This window comes from Anser brachyrhynchus (assembly GCF_964034855.1).
Source record: "Anser brachyrhynchus genome assembly, chromosome: 4".
Classification (NCBI taxonomy): Eukaryota; Metazoa; Chordata; class Aves; order Anseriformes; family Anatidae; genus Anser; species Anser brachyrhynchus.
In genome coordinates this window covers 62681178-62702045 of record NC_137698.1, presented here as the reverse complement: position 1 = coordinate 62702045, position 20868 = coordinate 62681178, and the positions used below count along the sequence as shown (strand labels likewise).

The following is a 20868-nucleotide window of genomic DNA, read 5'->3' as shown; positions in this document are numbered from 1 at the left end:
TGGTGCTCCACTGAAGTCAGCTTCAGCGCCTCTTCCCCAGGAAGCTGAATTCTCTTTTGGCTCTCTTGCCTGATAGAATTCAAATACCTTAAATAGTTAAGGTACATAAAGACCCTCTTAGTGTGGTGTGATGATGAATGTTCACTCTGCGTTGTCTGACATCTGGGTGACTCAGTATCCTTGTGAGAACTTAAGGTTGTTGTGAATTCCAGTAAGTCTTTATTTGAATTACTGGATTGCATCTGAAAGCTAACAAACTTACGTAAAGAAGAGTTGCATCTTCATTTTGTTAAGTAAGATGATAATTTTAAGTAAACCCTTGCAATGTTTGTTTTATAAATAGTGTCTTCCAAGGAATTGCCCTTCTGGAAAATTTGTTCTTTGCAAGTAAAGGACAGACAACTTAATGAATTAAAAACCCTCTACTCTAGCTATTGAATGTATGACTCCAGAAAAGCGAAATAGATTGTATGGTTTTATTCTAACACTCTTGTTATAGCTCTATTAATAATAAAGTTTTGATGAATGAAGTACATGAACCTTGCTAAAGCTGATTTAGGCATGGAATGTCTACAACGTAGTCAGCTACAACCATTTACTACTTCTTTGAGTAGAGTTTAAAATTTTGTTGTTTACATTGAATTTCCAAAGTACAAGGAAAAAAATGAAATAGGAGGAGCATTTACATCCATTTTAATTGGTGTCAGGCATAAATTCATAAAAACAAAAGGGGAAGAAAGACCATTTAGCAGAAACCTCAAAAAGTGCAGATACAGATTAGTTGAATGACAATCATTCGAGATTCTCCTGCAAGGTTGGCCTTTCTTTTAGACATTACAGTCATTAAACACTGTCACACAAAAGTTCTCAAGATAAATGAAGATGAAAGCATACTGCAGAAACAAACTAGTTGTTCGATACATTTTCAATCCATTTATGATGAAGGGAGATCTCGGATAATTTACCTTCTCTTTACTGCTTTGCTTCGAGGTAGTCGGTCTCCACCTGTTACAGATTTGTTTGAATTATTACCATAAATCTTTACATGGTGACCTATGCCACAAATTACATAATATATTAACTTTCGTGCACAAAAATAAAATTGGGAAATAATAATTAAACTTAAAGAACATAGAAAAATCACAATACCATTAAAGGGGAACATCTGATTCTGATGTAAATTTGTACTGTAAGAATCCCATGATGTGAAACTTCATATTTTAAAAAAAAGTACATCAAAATGAATAATGCTAATAGTAATATAAAGCCAAATCACACAAGATCATTTCAAGATCAATGTAATAAATGCTTATTATTCAGCAGAAAAAAAAATCAAGAACAATGTACAAAATAATAGTGCAAGAACAGCTGCAATCTATTTGTTCTCATCAGTTTGAAGATTTTGGTTAAAAACTTTACAGCTGGCGAGAGATGCTGCTGAAAAACTCAGATTCCACTCAGTGGGCTGATTAAGGCACATCTTTATGGACTTCAAATGTTCATTTTCTGTGTTCACGTCTATTGAATTCTGCGGCTCAGAGACTTTCACTTGTAGCGTGCTGTCAGAAAAGAAGCAGGGGTGGGAGGGGAAAAAATGAGAAAAAGTTTAGTACGCTTTCCTCTCTCTGCAAACAAGCAAACTGATATGAGGCAAGGTGAGGTGGCGGCAGATTGTGTATACTCGTTTTTGGTTTTGTTTTATTGCAGTGTGTTCCAGAAACACCAACTGAACCTGACCTGTGCTCAGCTCTCCATGTGGCAAAGGCAGAAGGGAATGTTTGCATAGAAGCAGCTGGCCTTGCTGGTGTGCACAGGCTGTATTGGGTCAGTCTCCTGCTACCGCCATTCCTCTGCACAGGAAGAGCGATCTGCAGCCTGACCTTTCTTAATTCAAGTTCCACAAAGTAAACCCACAGAATAGGAACTGTGCAAGAAGTATTTTTTTTTCTTTATGACATTAAGTTAGTACAGCCATAAGAGGACTAATACAGAGGTAACTTTTGTTGTGTTTCAAATCTAGGAGAATAAGTAATGGAAAGGACAAGAAGGTTAGGTGATGATCATGCTACCTGCACCCAGTTTCTCCTTTTACAGTGGCATTTGCAGCAAGAATCTCTCATCTTGTTGCATTTCAGGAAGCCAGGTCTACCACAGGACTTAAATGCAAATTATCAAGGATTGAGTCTGATGAAATATAGTGTTCACTGTAGTTATTATTTACTGACTATATAACCATACAATTGATTTTGTTGTACATCTTGAAGACTTATGCAAAATTGCTTATAATACGAGTGAACGGTCGGAGGACACTGAGTAATTATGAGTATAACCTAAAATGTATTGGTTTGTGTTACACTGTTGACTGATTTAGTTTAAACTTTTTCGTACTGGATGGCAAGAGGGAACAGCGAGTGTAACCGCTGAAGTGACAATTCAGTACTTTTCACAGATCACCTGAAACACAACTTTTATGCTTTTATGTTCTTATGCAAGCTCTCTGGAATGTTATGTGCCTCTGTGGCATGGCACCTCTGATTTACCAACCCTTGTTTCTAGCCCCCCGTAACTGGGGGTATGGCTTGTCCAACCAGTATTTCATTGTGTCCTTATTCTTCTGTGCTATCTTTTGTCTTGTTTTTGTTTTTGCACCCTATCTGTTCATTGTTTTTCTGGTTTGTACATGCTTTTTTTGCTCTGATCTTTTCTTTCCAATAGGAAACGGCATGTAGGTGGAAGTGACAGAAGACTAGTCTGTAAGGTTAACTTCTTGAATTTACAGCCTCTAAACATTTGAACCATTGTCCGTCCTTGCTTACTTTCAGGAAAGCCCAAGCCTCTTCTCAGGACCATGAGATGAAGCATATATGAGATGGGGCTAGGGCTGGCTTCTGACTTGCTGCTTTTGTCCCCCCTGCTCCTTATGTGCTTTCTAGGTAGCAAAGCTTGCTCTTAGCAGTGAACAGAAACAATCAACTGCTTCATGAAGTGATAGTGCTGGAGCTATTATTTTTGTTGTTGTTTTGAAAGGAACACAGGCCGTGGGAGTCTAGAAATTGTAAGCTAGAGGGTTGGGCAATCACCAGTTGAATGAAGCTCTACAAGAGCAAGTGCCAGATTCTGCACCTGGGATGGAGCAATCCTGGCTGTACGTACAGACTGGGGGATGAGAGGCTGGAGAGCAGCCCCACAGAAAGGGAGCTGGGGGTTCTGGTTGATGGCAAGTTGACCATGAGCCAGCAGTGTGCCCTGGCAGCCAGGAGGGTCAACCATACCCTGAGGTACCTCAGGCACAGCACTGCCAGCCGGTTGAGGGAAGGGATTGTCCTGCTCTGCTCTGCACGGGTGCGGCCTCACCTCAAGTACTGTGTGTGTGGTTTTGGGCACCACAGCATAAGAAGGACATAAAACTTAAAACTATTAGGGAGCATCCAAAGAGGGGTACAAAGATGGGGAAGGGTCTGGAGGCAAGGACATATGAGGAATGGCTGAGATCCCTTGGTTTGTTCAGCCCAGAGCAGAGCAGGCTGAGGAGAGGCCTCATGGCGGCCTGCAGCTCCCTCACGAGGGGAGCGGAGGGGCAGGCGCTGAGCTCTGCTCTCTGGGGACAGCGACAGGACCCGAGGGAACGGCATGGAGCTGGGACAGGGGAGGGTCAGGCTTGGGGTTAGAAGAAGGTTCTGCACCCAGAGGTGGTCGGGCACTGGGACAGGCTCCCCAGGGCAGTGGTCATGGCACCGAGCCTGCTGGAGCTCAAGAAGCATTTGGACAACACTCTCAGACACATGGTCTGATTTTTGGGTGGCCCTGTGTGGAGCCAGGAGTCGGACTTGATGATCCTTGTGGGTCCCTTCCAACTTGGGATGATCTATGATTCTGTGAAGTAGGATATAAATGCAAAATGCTTTGAAGAGCGAAGTTTGCACTGTCTTTAAAGCAGTAGACACACAAACCTTGCTTAATGCTGGGCAAATGCCAGATAGAAAATGACAAAGGTTTGGGCTTTTTCTGTGATTTGGCATGTTACTTTCCTCCAGAAACTAGGAATTGTACTGAGTAAGGATGGCCTGTTTTCCAACCAGACAGTACACCTACATTAGGATTTGGTGTAATTATGAACATAATTCTTTGCCATTAGATTGAACCACAAATCACAATGTGAAGAGCTAGAGGGGCATTCTTAGAGGGGCTGTCCTGCTATTTACCAAGTAATGTTCACAATGCCTACAGCTATGATCAATGTTCTGCCCTGCCTATATTACATAAACACATAAGACCCTGGTCTTAAATCTCTAGTCCATTTAATGGGGCAAGTTTCTATTCCCTTCCTCAAAGAAAACCTATGCATTTCATTCTGAACACGTATGTTGCCCATTCAAATCTTAACATGTTTTATTCATTTGAGCTCCTAATTCAAGTATTAGGGAAAGTATTTTGATATTCCATTGACTGAAAGATGACAAAATTGACTTTATTGCTAGGAGCTAATTGTTTTTATTTTTCTAGAGGATAGAAATTGTTTACAGCTTTATGGATTCACGGCTGACTAAAATATCAAACCCTGGAAGAAAGCTATTGTGGCAGACTATCTGCTCTTGAGGAACAACTGAAAGAAATGATTTGAAAACAGATCAGACTGACACGTTCCAATGTGTATGTTTTTAATCTAGTTTTGTAGAGGTTTCTGTATATGAGGCACAAATAACTTCGCAAAACTAGACCTGAAGGACATGCTGGTAATTTACCTTTTACGGAAGAACAGAAAACTCAAGTGTTGGGAATTTCAGGGGAATACTTAAAAACAGGAGTAGAAAGATGTTAAATCAACATCTTTTTCACTTCCCCAGTATGGGTAACATCAACATAAAAAGCTTGAGTATTTTTAGGAAATTTTAACCTTAATAAAGGCAAAGTGGAAAAAAGTAAGGTTAGAGATCTGCATTAATATATTTTTTTAACCAACATGGGGTTAGTCTTTCATCGCGCTTTTGGTTCTCTTTTATCTGTTGTGATTTATTTTCTAGTTGTTGATGTAATAAGTATGCAAATAGTGTATTTCAATTATATTTTTAAAATAAAGGACTGTAATTATGGACTAAAATTAAATAGAAGCGGTTGAATTTCTCCAGTCAGATTCGTCAGTATATTCTACTCTAAATTTTAACCCATTCTGCTTGTGAAAGGTGTGGTGTGCATTAAGCAGTCCTAGTGCAAAGAGGTGCTTTGTACAGCAACCCTTCTGCTAGGAGGAACTGCAGATTACAGCCTGGTGCTACCAGAAGCCATGAGGCCTATTTTGGTAGAGCTTGGTGTGGGGCTGTATGGAGGCTGGCTCCTCTACAGCCTTCTTGTGCTCTCCACTCTCAAGGCTTGCCCTGGGAAGAGGATGGAGCTCTCTTTAACTTCTTGAAATGAAATGTCTTGACAAAAACAGGCATTTTACTGATCTTAAATGGCAGTCTCTAAAAAGGTTAAAATTCTGAAGACATCTGTTTTCTATTATAGCAATTATCATCTGCTTTGGTTTTGTTCACTTGTCACTGACTCAGTCAAGCGGATTCCATGCACGCAATTTTTGGAAGTTGGATACAGGTGCTTCTGTAGTATGGAAAACAAATCCCAGCGATGGCACATTTGATAGTTCTGCTTTCCCTAGTGGATTTGTCACAGTCCACAGTGCTAAAAACCCAATGAAAAAGAAGAAAACACTCTTTGTTATCTCACACAAAGAAAGAATGTTTAAAGAATAGTGATAGTTCTTGAAAATTCAGCCTCTTTTCTTCTCTTTCAATTACACTACTCTGTATCTGCCCTTGCCCTCTAAATACTCAGGGAGTGCTGTACCATTGCTCAGTATACGGAGGATGTTCAGTTGTATGAATTTTTTTACTCCACATCATCTGGATGCTGCTGACAGCGCTGAGGATGAGGGATCACTAAGGCTATGTTCCCAAGTCGCCACCACTAATCACCTCTGAATTTGCTGTCTTTCAACAGTGTTGGAGAAGAGTAATTGGTGATGTTATTATAACAAGTCATAGCAACCAAATTAGATTAATGCTGATAGACTCCAAAGTCCTATCTAGTCCGCCTTGGCTAAGTAGGCAAGCCTGGATGTGGTCAAGTCTCCAGGCTTGCTAGGACCTAAAAGGATTCTTTCTCCCCACTAAATTTCCTTCCTATCATTAAAGCAAAAGTAATTAAATAGAAAGGTCTTTGAATCCGATCTTCTACTAAAGGAAGCAACAAGGGGCCTTCCCATGCTCAAAGATCTATAGATCTTTTCGATTCTTCTCCACACTTCTTCTATTTAAAACTACTTGAATACAAATATTTCTTTCTGAAGTTTTGCATTTGCTACTTTAGCTTTACCCAAATCATCCAGTTACAATAATAAAAAAACTGACTTTTAATAGTAGGACTAGAGAGCACTTCTGTATGAGGTGATAGGCAGCCAAGCATGAAAAGAAAATAATGTTCTTTGAGCTTTTTATTTTCTATGCAGTTTGTAAGTGCATTCCTCAAGAAAAACACGACTGTCACACCTACTGTATGAAAATGACAAAGTTGAGAAAATCCATTTAGCTGAAGTGCATACGTTTGTTGCATTACTCTCTGTTTACCAGGTACCAAGGCCACACAGAAAAAGCAGGCATAGGGATAACTGTTAGGTGCTCCTCAGCCCTTTCCATTGATAAGATTACTGTCAGATGGTGTGCATTTGTATTCTGTAAAATGACTATGAAAGTGTCATCGCAGGGTTATGTTTCTCTAAATATTTTGCAACATTCATTTCATAGCTTAAAAAAAAATCTCTTTCCCAACTAGCTGAGCTACCTCAAACTTTTTTTTTTTTCTCCTGACACAAATTCTGCAAACTGAACTTGTTAATCAAAACTTCATTAATGATGTGAAAATTTGTAACTTGGAAAGCAAATGTGCGTTCTTGACACACAGCACTGATTTGAGGCTTTTACAGAGAGGTTTCAAAAAGACTGAGTGGAAGTAGTAAAACTTAAGCAGCATAAATGATTTTCTATGTATAAACCACTCGAAGATCTCCCAGAAAAGGAAAATATTAGAACTCATACAAGTTAAATGCTACACTGACTACCGTAGCCTTGGCATGCTTGCAAGCAGGGATTGATTTGCTAATGCAACATACATTGAAATAAAGGCAAACCAAGCACGCACAGTCAGATTTATTGTCTATGAAATTTATACTCATCTTTACACAATGCCGAAATGCAACAACAAAGAAAGCTTTTTATGCCTCATTTCTAGTTATCAAACGGTTCTTGTTGGAATAAGAAATAGTATTTTTGAGGTGAATGGATGGAATCATTCTTGCTAATATGTGAGAAAGAAGTGCCCTGGAAATAGATGGCATACCCAACTAGATCAAAGGAATTCGGGGGGATAACCAATATTCAGGGACTCTTTCAAAAATTAGATATATTAGATATTGTATTTAACACAGGTGGGGTACTGTGAAAAATAAAACAGTAAAAAAGACCATAAGGAAGACAGGAGGTGAACGGAGTCAAAAAAAATGGGGCAAGAAGTCAAAACCAGTCATAGTAACAGACTGAAATTATGGTGGAAAAGTTTCTTCTGCTCTTCACACTAACTCAGAAAATGTTTTCTTGGTCTGAGAGAAAAAAATGTGTTGAGAAGAAAGGAAGGTTACATAAAAAAGAAGGAAATAGGCACGAAATACACAGGAAATATACAAGAAATATAACTAAGAGTTTGATAAATTGTCAAGAATATTTTATTAGTGATAGTATTAAAACTTAAAAAAAAGAGTTCTGTGATCTTTAATCTTTCATAGCATACTGCTTTCAAAAATCTTGGAAACAAAAAACAGCTAACAGTTCAGTAATCTAACAGTTGAAAAGAAGCATCATTAATTTCATGAGGAACATAATTCATTCTTAATATGGAGGCACTGCTGTGAAACGTCTGTCTCTTGCATGAAAGAAAACTAAATTTCTATGCATTACTAGAAGCTAGCAGCATACAAATCAATTAAAGAAGCAACAAAAATGTTGTGCAATGAATAGTGTTGAGTTCTTAGAAACATGCTATAACAGAAAAAAATGGTTTTGCTATTTTTATTCCACTTAATTATAAAAAGCATTTGAATAAGGTTAAAAAAAGGTTAATGTTGGAGGTTCAGACCTTAAGATGCTGGTTCGGGCTCATCTCAGAAAAACGAGAGCACCACCACCTCAGTACTATGATGAATGCAGCTACGTAAATCTTGTCATATGAGCTGGATAAATCTTTATTTATTTATTTATATTTTTTTGGCTTTACAAATGCAGTTATATTATGGAGGGAGATCATCTCAGAAATATGATGAGACAGTCCCCATGTGGCTTATAAGCCACCAGACTTCTGAATTAAGGAAGGTCAAACAATAATTTGCAAATAAGAAGTAATTTCCTTTCCTGAGATTTCTACTACATAAACTTTAAAACAGCTGTGAATAATGAACTGAGAGATACGAACTCAGGAGCAAAACATACAGAAGAAGAAAATTTTTGAAACACACCTCTCAATTTTAAACTAGAAATACAAGTAATCAACACGACCACAATTTTAAGAATTGATACCTTAAGCATAGCTCTTAAATCTTTTCTTGCATTGTAAATAAATTTCCTAAATTTGAAAAACAAATGATGAGTGCTTTGAAATTTATGCTGAACGCCCCAATAGGAACACTGAAATCTAACTTTAAGTACTTATTTTCTCCCCAAATGTAGCCTCCATTCCAAATGTCGCAAACATGTCACAAAGATAAAAAAGAACCATCTAAGTAAGCAAGAGACTATTTTTTTTTGATTAAAAAAATGTCATATGGTATTCTTACAGCTTCTAGATTTTTTTTTCTGCTAGGCTTCCATTTCATATACAGGAAAATAATCCTTTATTTGAAGCAACTAATCAAGATGTTAATGGTTTGAAATACACAACATGGACAGCAAGCCGTTACCAGTAAAATGCCAAATATACTCTCTTGTTTATAAGAGGATAAGAGGAACTTGTGACAACATCCATCTGAAGAGACTGACTTCCCTAAGCATCTTATTCTCTCTGTTTGCATGTAGCTTAATATGAAATGTGGAAGTCTCATTAGCCTTTCCTAGCAGGGCCACTATTTAGAAATATTCTACCCTGAGCTGCAAAGTGAAAACCAAAAATAAGAGCACTTACTTATTACACAGAGCTGTTTGGAAAAAAAACATGAAGAATATAGCCCTATTACTCACTCATGGCTTGACAATGTGCAACTGATATAAAACATTTAGAACCAAGTAGAAATGCATAGGCTTATGCTCTTGAAAGGATTCTAAACCCTAAGCTAGTGTTAAATTAAGGCAATTGCTAGTGGTAGGCAAGGCTAACGATGGTCATCACTAAAGAAAGAGCTAGAGCCAAGTTAAGGTGCTTGCCCTGCTTACAGACATACACCGTGTCGTAGGACAGAAGCACAGATCCCTTACACGTCTGCCGGAAAGGGGAGACAAAAGGAGCATGTAGCATTAAGTAAGAGGATGGAGAGTGGGTGAGCTGAATAAATGTTTGTGAAATAACTGTCTAGGTTTCATCTGTGGTAAGGGATAAAGCTGAATGCAGACCGAAGTCAGGTGAGTTTCAACTGCTGAAAGAACAAGACGGTGAAACCTGCCAGACTGACAAAAAGAACCATCAAAGGAATACAGAAAACAAGCCTAGATCCCATAAAGCACGAAGTTTCTCACTAGATATAGATTTACATCTTAATAAAGCAATAGATATTATTTGTACTCCAAAGAATACTGAAGAACAACCTAGAACATGACAGATATCCAGAACATGTGAGAAATCATCAGAAAAAGGTCCCCTTCCTTCAGTTAATTAAAAATTGAAAGAAGAACATAAATTGTTTCTAGACCTGTTCCATAAGTGCAGAAACAGTAACTTTTCTAGAACTCTGAAGTGTCCAAAGCTGCTGGCCAAAAAGCATGGAGCTAGGAAGATAACTCTACCTATACACCTGCTTTGGAAAAGACATGCAGCTTGGAAATAAGCAGCTGATGCCTTATGATAAGAAAATACTGTTCTTAAAATACGGCCAAAATCTCATTTCTTTTTCACAGCGGGGCAGGACAGGCTACGTCATCGCATGTGGCAGGGGGAATCCCGCCGTGTGAAGCCCGCCAGAGCATCGGGTGGTGGTAGGAGAGCTGCTGGTGCTGGATCAGGGGAATGAGGCAGAGACCATGAGGTTCATTAAACGAGTCAGGATTTATTATACGTGTAGTCAGCTATATATCAAGTCTACATTTCTGCTTTTATACTTCTGCATTAAAAATAGTCCACTTACTGAAAATAGTTGTTCTTTTCACTATTTTTTCTATGTTTTCAATCTATTTTCTTACTTTCTTTATGGCTGTGTGAAAAAGTAACGTCCTGCCTGGCAGTTACAGTTAGGAAAATGTCCATCTGCATCACAGGTGAAACAGCCTGAAGCCAAGTACTTCTGATGAAAAGCCTTCCAAGAAGAGCTAAGATATGGCTGTTAAGAGGATTGCTTGAGATCAGTAGACTTAATGACCGTTTCAATGCGTCTCTTTTGCATTTTACCTCATCTAATATTTAAAATTGGTTCCACTTAGGAGTGTAGAATGTGCTCCTTCATGAAAGGGAAAGCTGGGAAGACTTGCTAAAAAATGTGAAAAAACTGAAAAAAACCTGTAGAAAATATCCTAGGTGATCAGAAGTCATTTTAAAAGCTTTTCTATGTGTTCCAACCTTACACAAAGGGTATGCGGATGCGGATGTTGTGTCATCCGCACGCAGTGCTGCCTGCTACTGTATCAGGTCAACAGTCTTCTTTGTGTCTCTGATAAATCCACACCCTCTGTAGTAATGTAAAAATATATTCACTACACGGTGAGTCTTTTACTGTGTTCCATTTTATTGTGGGATAATAGTTTTTCTTATTTTAGCTTGGCTGTCTTGAAGTTTTTGGATTTAGCTTGGCTGTCTCCAGGGCATGTGAGTGCGGTCTGAACCACCCTCATGGCAAGACACATAAATACTTTTCTAAAAGTTTTTTTTTATATAATTTTCTTTGCCACCACGGACAGTAATAATGTTTCAATGTTCTTAAAGAAAGTAATTTATATAATCATAACACATATCTACAGTAAAAGGGAACTGCCCTCAACACATCAAATGCATTGTTGAAGCAAGAGTTCAGAAGTTGAGTAGTAACATACAACACACAGACCAATGTATCTACCATCCACCTTGCCTTGAATAAAACAGCTAATGTGAAAAAGGGATTAATTGTTTTCTGTTGCTATATTGATTACGTGGCTAGTTCTAGCTGCTTGGTACTATCCTGAGCCATAAGAACTCGACTGACTTTATTCCACTTGCATATTCTAACAAAAATCAGGTACACACAAAAATTTGACAACATTCTGCCTACTTGCCACAATGCTTCATAATAAAACAGCATCACAATACCTCCCTCTTTCAGGAATATTTCATAAGACACCAAGATCAGTAAAATGTGAAGGTAAACTTTAAATATCGATTGTGCCACCATAAAAACATTTCAAGCATGGCAACAGAACAATGATATAAATTATGGTACCACATCAACAAAAATACAATCCAGAGAACATATGAACGAATAATGATGTTTTCATGTGCATTAAACTTCCAGATGCAGGAACGATGTTTGAAAACACATGCATGCACAGCTAGAAATCATGTTCCTTCTTTTTTAGCCAGTAACTTACATGGTAGACTAAAAATATTTATATGATTTCCTTGGCTAGTGCAGACAGTACACAATGTTGAATCAACATGCTTAAACAAGACATCCTTTTCTATACTGCAAGAGTACACTGAAGAAAGGTTTGGGGTTACAAGCATGGAGAAAGCTCCAGAATCATCGTTTATCTTTTAACATTTCCTTAATCAATGACCCTTCTGTTACATCCTTTCTAAAGACAACAATTAATATGAGAAACTATGAGTAAGAAGGAAAATAAAAAAAAAAAATTGTAAATGAAATAATGTAAAATAGTTATCAGATTTCCTAATGATCCAAAACTAAGGGAGGAAAGTTATCAGGTAAATAAAATTGAGTCCCAATTAAAACTAACACGAGACCATATCACAGTAATAGGTCTTACATTGCTATAGCAAGAAACAGTGTGAAGATAAATATAAATTGAATGCAAAATTTTCTTGGCTACAGTCAAAATTATGAAAGAAAAAGAAGTATGAGAGAGCTCTTTCTTCATTTGCAAAAAAAAAGAAACATAGATGTTACCCATTCCTTTTCTAGTTCTGGCTTTTTTATAGCAATCTTGTGTCAAGGTTTGAACTTCTTAAAAACTTTTTTTTTTTTAATGTTGAGTTTGACGCCAAGTCAGTGAATTAAAATACAAAACAACAGTTTAAATGTAAAAAAACTCTGTATCTTGGAAAAGTGCTGAATGGTTACACTGAATGAGCTTAATATGAAGAATTGTATATATTACATAAAGCACAAAAGAAATGAAGTATACAAGAGCCATAATATTGTTTATATTGCAACTTAAATTAATACTTCAGTTTATTATCAGGGATAGTTTTCTACAATATAAAATACAAAGGGGTACATAAGATTTTGCTCTGTTTTGAATAGATTTTTTATCCTTTAGGCAATATAATCTGATTAGCTAATACAGTTTTGTTTCTAAAAATGAGTATTCCTGCAGTAATTTAATTCCTTATGCAGAACTCTTCTACTCTGGTGAATACTTAACACCTTAGTTATTTTATTGAAATGAGTTGAGACTTCTGTTTAAGGAGATCTCTTCACCCAAGAGAAGAAATAATTTCACAAGTGTACCCTCTTTGTAAGTAAAATAATGGCCTTTCTGTGATCACAGTTGCATAACAATTATTATAAATATCTAGCTTTAAAAATGGATTTAATTTCACACTAGCCTAAAACCATGCCAAACGAATGCATTTAGTATGGTAACTGCATGTTGAGTTTGACTAATTTTGTATTTGAAATTGTTCTGTAAGGATTCAATGCACAAACCCTTTAGAGTCAGCAGATTTCATTTGGCATCGAATGGATACTAAAACGGATCTCTGAATGAATACTTCTCAGAAGTACATAGTACTATTTTTTACTATTTCATTACAAAACCATTACAGATTTACATTAGAAATCATGACATGACAAAAATGTTCTGCTTTGTTTTTAAACAACTCTGTTGGTTAATAAACTAAATTTCTACTTCATTTTATAGTTTACCCTTCCTCACAATATGAGTAACTACACCATGGAATGAAATTCTGTTCATTTTGAAATCAATAACCAGCTGCCACTGACTTCAGAAATGTCAGAACTTGATCTGTTGCCTCTCTGGACAGTATCAGTTAGCATTTTTCTTTCATCTTGGCATGCTATAGCCATAACACAACGCAACTCACCTATTGTGGCTGAAAAGTTAGTGTAAAATATTCTGTATGTGTTAAATTTGCACTTTCTGCGTTATTCTGATGCTATGTTTAATTACTTCTCTGAAATTAAAATGATTATCATGCAATAAAAAATAAAAAATAAATCCAAAGTGCTTAGTTGCTTGACCTCTCTAATTCTTTAAGATTGCATTTTAAGGTGAAGGGGGGAACAGGAACTTACCTACTTGGCACTTTGGGTAATAAGTTGCCATTTGTCCACTATTGCATGATTGTCTCTTATGCCTTTTTCTTACATTTGTATCAGTGGTCTCCCATTGTGGACTTTTTCTTTTGTTTATTCTGATAACAACTTCAGAACTACCAGCAGGAATATCATCATGGCTTACACCACTACTTAATTTTCTGCTGTGAAACTGGTCATCCAGCCTTTCAGTCACTTTAGATGAATTAGATCCTTTAGATGTTTCCATTTCATTTTCTTGTTTCTTTAATGCATTTTGCTTAGTAGAATGGGACCTTAAAAGAGGATGCCTTTTTTCTTCCAAATAGGCCGGATGGCTTTTACTTTCAACAGCTTCAGGAGAATAAATGACATTATTTAACTTAAATGAATTGTGCTGCTCAATATGGTTGATTTTTCTCAGAAATATTCTACAATCTTTAAAGGTTTTGGCTTTCCATGTATTCTGAAACAGTTTATCTTGGCTTTGTTCTTTTCTACCATTTTGCTGGCAACAAATTGTTCCATTTGTCTCTGCATGTGACTTATAGAGTATATTTGCTAAACCGGGATGTGGGTTAAAGTCAGAAGATCCCATCATCTGTTGAACAAATGCATCTCTGGCTTCATTTTCAGTTGGCAAGAGGCTACTCTGAGATTCTACCAAAGTCTGAGTGGGCTGCATTTCTACTGTGTTTTTTTCCTGGAGCTTGGGCATTCCATCATTGCTTTCCCCACTTGTACTTTTAAACAACTGGCTTTGGCAAAAGAACTGTAAATTTTTCCTTTTTGATTTCCAGCCTCCAGGAGCCTGGTTATACAGCTTTTTTTTTGTTTGTCCCCACCTATCATGCTGTAACTTCTTAAAGTCATTTCTTTTTAATCTGGCTAATGTAAAATTACTTTTCATGCTTAAGACTGGAGACCTCACCATGTTATGTAATATCTGTAGTTTCCCTGCTGGTTTTGAAGGAGAGGATAGTGCAAACTTTTTAAAGTGCTTTCTGAAAGGGCAAGTACTAAGGTCAGATTGCTTTGTTTCCACCTTTATCTCTCTAGTACTAACTACTTCTAAAGGATTGCGAGCATTTGCCTTTCTCACTAGAGAGAGAGACTGCGTTTCTGTAGTTTGCATAAACCAGGTGCAGAGCTCATTCATATTACACTTTTTCTGGAAAAGCATTTTTATAGGTGATGTTTCAAGTTCTACAAGGCAGGAGTCTAAAGGGTTTGACATTTCAGTGTTACAGTCCTGTTCAACGGGATCCCTGTTTTCACACACACATTTATCAAACTCATTTCCCCCCACTCGCAACCAGGTATTCGTTATCTGTTCAAATCTATTATTTAGTTCTTCCATCAATGTGTCGCTTGAAGTGGAAGTAGCCCACCACCTGAGAGAAGGCTTCGATGAAAAGATGGGATCCGATGATACATCATTAATGGGCCCAAATTCGCCATCCTTAAGATCCTTTTTTGCACTTTTTTGCACTGAATTTCGCATTTCTGAGGTATCTTTGGATGTGGCGCTCTGATTTGATTGCCTACGTCTTTCCTTTTGATCTTTAGCTTTTCTCAGATGGAGCTTATAAGACTTATGTAACAAGGCACTTCTACAAGTAAACGCACTAGAGGATGCTAATGAATGTAAAAAATGCAGTGAAGGTTTTCTGTCTCTAACAGAATGTCTTAATGGAATTTCACGTTTCCTTGACACTGTCGTAATAACGTTGTTTGATCCATCTTCTCTAGAATCTTTCTGCATGCTCTTTACTTGACCCATATTATTGCACAGTTGATTGTTTCTCTCCTGTGGTATGTTTTTTTCTAACACATTCTGCTGTTGTAAAGGAGGCAAACAGTTGCTAATACTCACTTTTCTTTCCTGAGGTGAAAATCTATTAACAGTCACGGATATACCAGAGATTTTTACTTTTGCTGGCCTACCAGGCTTTCGAACGGTGGTTAAGGGTTTCTTAATCGGCCGTATAATATTGCTGCAAGGGTGTGGTGATGCTAGGTTACTCTTGATAGGTCTAACATAGTCATAACCAGAGACCTCATTTTCAGCAGAAGGCTTCTGTAAGGCTTTTACTATTTCATTCAAAGCATTTTCAGTTTCCGTGCTATGCCGCACTTTGCTGTGGTCATTGGCAACATTGAAATCAACGTGTTTTGTGGGCAGAGTGCCGATGACATTTGGATTACCTTCAGAAACATATCTTTTAGTTCTTCTTGACCTTCCAAAAACAACCGTCACAGTAATATTTTTGTTGCCGTTAACTTCTTCCGTGACTGCTGCATCTGATTTGGTACTTTTACCGTCACTGCTAAGTGCAGGTCTATGTTCCATACTTTCAGTTACGTCTATTTTTGGTTTTGGAGGCCGCCCAATAGGTCTCTTAACCTGCTTAACGACTTGAGGACCTATTTTCTTTGGTCTACCAGGCTTTCTTTTTAAAACCGATTCACTGCTACTGTTTGATTTCTCCACAACTTCATTTTGCTTTGAGTCATTTAAGTTAGTTTGAACAACTGCACAAGAGCTTGTAATTTCTTCTGCATAAGCACAGTTTGATTCCTCCTTGGCATCATTTTCTTTGCAATCAAAATCCTTGTCACAGACTGCATGAGAAAGATCCTTTGTGGTCTGTTTGTCTAACACAGTGTTTGCATGCCCCTGAAATAAACAAATATCCGTGTTTCCTTTAGAAGATGCAGTTGCAGATGTCAAAGTGTATTTGACTCCTTCACTACTATTAACCTCTGAGACAAACATAAGCTTAATAGGACTTGAGTAGCTTAAGGGAGATGAGATCTCCCCAGCTTCAGAAATTGTATGTGAGTTCTCATTATTGGAAGTAGAGCTGGATGAATCAAAAGTCAGAGACTTCAAAAGGCAGTCATTAATTTCTTGATCTATAACCATCTCTTGTTTGTTTGTCGTCACACACACAGTTTTGGTTTTACTGCTGCTTGGCACATGTGAATGTGGAAGGAAGCTTTGTCCTGTGTATCCAGTTTCACTCAGACTGAAAGGTAAACCTTGTCTAGCAAGTGGGTTGATAATCTGTTCATAGGCATTATCTTTTAATTTTTGGCTTATTTTGTAAGCATCCAACCATGAGCTGTTAGTCTTTTTAGCTAAGTTTATTGTATCTTCTAAACGCTCTACAACAACTTGCAGATTTGTGTCTCTCACAATTTTGCTTATATTTATGTCACTGCACCTTTCAGCATGAACATCTTTATTTATTTCCATATTTTCCAAACCTTCTAAAGACTTTTTTGCATCAGATGATTTCCTAAATACAATATTGTTTGTTACATACACAGAGTACCATCCAGGAGGCACAATGTTGCGTTTAGTTCTGCCCGGGATTCCATTACTTTCCTCCTGAGGAATCTGATCAGACTCTTTTAGGCTTTCACAATCTCCTTGTGTTTTTGCAAATTTAGCCTGGTTGGCTGCAATAGCACTGTTTTCTGAAAGAAATAGAAAGTCAGAGCTGGTTTGAAAATTAGTAAGAGGTAGTTTGAAAGACTCTGTTTGGTGTACTGGAAAGCACATTGGTTTGGTTTGGCAATTCGTATGCGGATTACTTTCAAGACATTGCAAAGCTTTATCTTCTATCACTGTAAAACTGTGTCTTTTGCTTGGGTATATCTTATCAAAAGTCTTTGTAGATTTTTTTGCATTTCTATCAGAAATTGACTTTTTTCTTACAAGTGTTTCATCAAGGCTTGCAAGCTGCCTCTTGATTTGCAAAGACTGTCGCCGAATGAATGGTGAATCAGGAGAATTATACATTGCAAATAACGTTTCCTGACGCTTGCGGAATCTTGTTTGGATAATTTTATTTTCCATTTGTTTATCATGTTGGCGAAGTAATTCCATAAAACTATAATCACTTGCCTTAGCGTTATGCAAAAGGGAGGTTATGAAGTCTCCTAATTTTACATCATTTTCTGGTGCCCTGTCACTATTAGAAAACTTTACAAGATTTGTTGCTATGTCTGTAGTGTCTATTGATTTTAACTTTTCATTAATACGGTCCATTAAATCTTGAAAAATGGCATAATGTTCACTGTTCTCAACCTTCTCAGAATTTATGTAATTTTTGCCTTCTTGATCTGTTGATTGCAGTGTTCTATCTGAGTATTCAGTCACTTTTCCTCTGCATGTTTTACCTTCACATTCAAATTCTCCATTGCTACTTTCAGCTGGCAAGAGGGATGGAGGCTGGTTGATGGATATTTCAAGCTTGTTGTTATCTAAAGTTGGAAAATCTATGCCTGATCCTTCTGATATTTCAAATTCTTTACTCTGTACAGGTGACAGGGGAGGTGGTGATGGGCTGCGAGATCTATTTGAATTTTTAATGCTGTTTAACAGATCACAGTCCTTGGTTGAAGACGTACATGCTGCTGCTTTTGCAGAATGCCTGTTAGAATTTTGCGATTGTTCAGCACAATACTTATGAGAACTACACGCTTTGTTCACCATTGTCTTAATACATCCAATTGCTACAGCTTGGCATGACAAAGAATGGAAATCTTTAATACAAACAGATAGAGGTGGTAAACAAGTGTTTGGTCTTTGATTTCGTAAACAGCACCTTTTTGTCAGCACATGTCCATTGCAATTGCAAAATGGAACGTGAACATCCTCTTCAGTAAGGGAACTGGGAGTTTCAGAGTGGACCAAATGTGTTTGCTTGCAACTGCAAGCTATAGGAACATTTTCATCTTGTATTAAAAATTTTAACATAGCCAAAGTCTGTTGCCAGTGATATGAACAAAAAGACTCCAAAACTTTGTTTAATGTTGATTTTCCTTTTTCCAAACTAGTTGTTTCCTCTGAATTTGCATCAGCTGTTGAGCTTGAACTGAAAATGAAAACAAATCAAAACAAAACATAAATTATAGTAAAACACCACATCTAATGTTTGTTACAATGGCTAAGCTCAAGACTAAAAACCTGAAGTCTGCAAAACAGTTCTGTTCTATTTGCACAGTTCACTCAAACTTGCAAGTTTCACTAGAAATGATGTGCATCTTGTATATAGCAGTGGTAATCCTACCATAAGAAGAAGAATAATCAGAAAGAAACTAAGGGACAAAAAGAATAGTTCTAAAAATAGCTTCTCATATCTAAATGTAATTATAGTAATGTTAACTTCCTCTTATTTCAAATTGTCTTGGTCATTAATGAAGTAAAACCTCACCATGAACCTGGGGGGCGTATTTTTTACTGCCATTGCACAAACTGAGTAGCTGAGGCATAGAGAGGGAGGGTAAATGACTTGCCTAACGTCACAATTCAAGCTTGTGGCTGAGGCAAGAATGGATCCATCTCTCCTGAGATACCTCCTAAGATAATCATGTATGCCTAAGTGTATTGAGCGCTCTTAGGATACTCGTTTAAGATCCTCTCAAAGACACTTATTTGTTCTTTCAAGAACACTTAATAGGCTCACAAAGAATTTTTAAAATAGCCATTTGCTACTGTTACTGTTCTTTTCAGATACAAGCTTCCCTTCTGGTTTTTAAATAAATTGCAGTGGTGCATCACAGGCTCTTCATTGCAATATATTACACACACATATACACACGCACACACAGTTTCCTTATACAGAAACAGAGATAATCGCCACTGGAATATGAAACTGCTGTGTCAAAGGTTAATATCCATTAAATCTCAAATATAGGGTAGGTCTTTATCTGAGAAAGACTTTTGAGCAGTTGTTCCCAAAGATATTAACTCAAAATAAAATCACTGATGAAATACTACCTTAACTATTTAATTCATTTCTCATAAATTATTAAAACTAATGTCACTACTTACCTAATCAATCATTTATATTGAAAAGCTGAAAAATTTCCATGGTAGAAATTAATACAGATAGTTCTTCAATTAAATACAAATTCCTTACACTGGATAGCAACTATCACCAGATAGTTATCATCTAATTCAAATGTTTTACTGAAACCAATTGCACGAGCAGAAAGTATTAAAAGAATTCTGTTTTAGAAAAGTATGTATTATTTAAACATATCACCAAACTCTGAACATGACACTAACTTTTTGTCCTAATATTAGCTTATGTAACTTTTTGCATTTAAGCCTGTACTTCAGAAAACCTTCATTTTGGTTAGTTTTACAACTGTGTTGAACAAGGAACATACATATTTAAAATGTAATATATTTATTAAAAAGTTACCTATTTTTTTGTTAGCTCATACCCAATGTAATTAACATCAATAATAACTTTTAGCTTCAGGTTTCTTACTGGAAGTTATACACACAAATTTGTATTTTTAATGTCCCATGTGGATTGTAATGTTTAGAGTTTAAAAACAGCCAACTATGCTTAATAATCCCTTGTGTTCTTTCCTTCCTCTGCAATATTTAGTAAGAAATGGAATATATTGAAAATCAATCATTAGGTTCCATTGTTAACTCAAAAGCCTAAGGTAATTGTGACACTACTAATTGAAAATGTGATTATATTTAAATTGGAGACATAAAAAGACTAAAACCCTCTTCGTACTTGTAATCCAAAATAAAAACATTATTCAAGGGCATGTTATGTCAGGTTTTAACTAATTTTGAAACACTCCTGCACTGGGAAGAGTCAGAACATTATTTCTCTGGAGTCACAAGGTGTCGAACTGTATCACTACACTTGGGAAAACAAAGCTTATTCTAGTAATACAATTATGGATAAAAATTAATTGCCCTCCCCACTTTAATGCCCTCCCATGACTTTAATGAAAGAATGTATCAAAAGGCTAAAGACAAAAAAACACAAACCAAACCAAACCAAAACACCCCAAGCACCAGGTCTTCAGTATTTTGTTTGTAAATCACAGTCCTTTTGCTACGTAATAATTTGCTACCTGATGGCTACTGTACAGATTTTATGGACCAAATCTCTAAACAGATGTCTGTGTCTTTCCAGGCTTTCAAGCTCTGTCTAATGCTGTTTCACTAGAGATATTTTAATGGAGGCTGCTTGTATCCATAATGTAAGTAATTGGTACTTCATATATGCTCACTGGTGGAAGAACCTTCCCAAGTGCTAAAACCTTCTCAAAGTTAAAACTGCTCTGAATTTGATATGTTGAGATTAATCTATTAAAAATTAATATCC

General features: G+C 36.8%; 1 protein-coding gene across 8 annotated transcripts in view; it reads right to left on the bottom strand.

Annotated features, from left to right (window-relative positions):
• Positions 1 to 672: 672 nt before the first annotated feature.
• LCORL (ligand dependent nuclear receptor corepressor like) overlaps positions 673 to 20868 on the bottom strand; it is a 79688-nt gene continuing 59492 nt past the window's right edge. For 4 of the 8 annotated variants that reach the window (XM_080590064.1, XM_080590071.1, XM_080590073.1 and 1 more), the window contains 2 exons: positions 13712 to 18600; positions 1570 to 5676 (listed from right to left, as the gene is read on the bottom strand). In XM_080590064.1, coding sequence (XP_080446190.1) covers positions 5543 to 5676; positions 13712 to 18600 — 5023 coding nt within the window. In that variant the 3' untranslated portion in view covers positions 1570 to 5542. The other 4 variants (XM_080590070.1, XM_080590074.1, XM_080590065.1 and 1 more) reach the window with 3 other exon arrangements.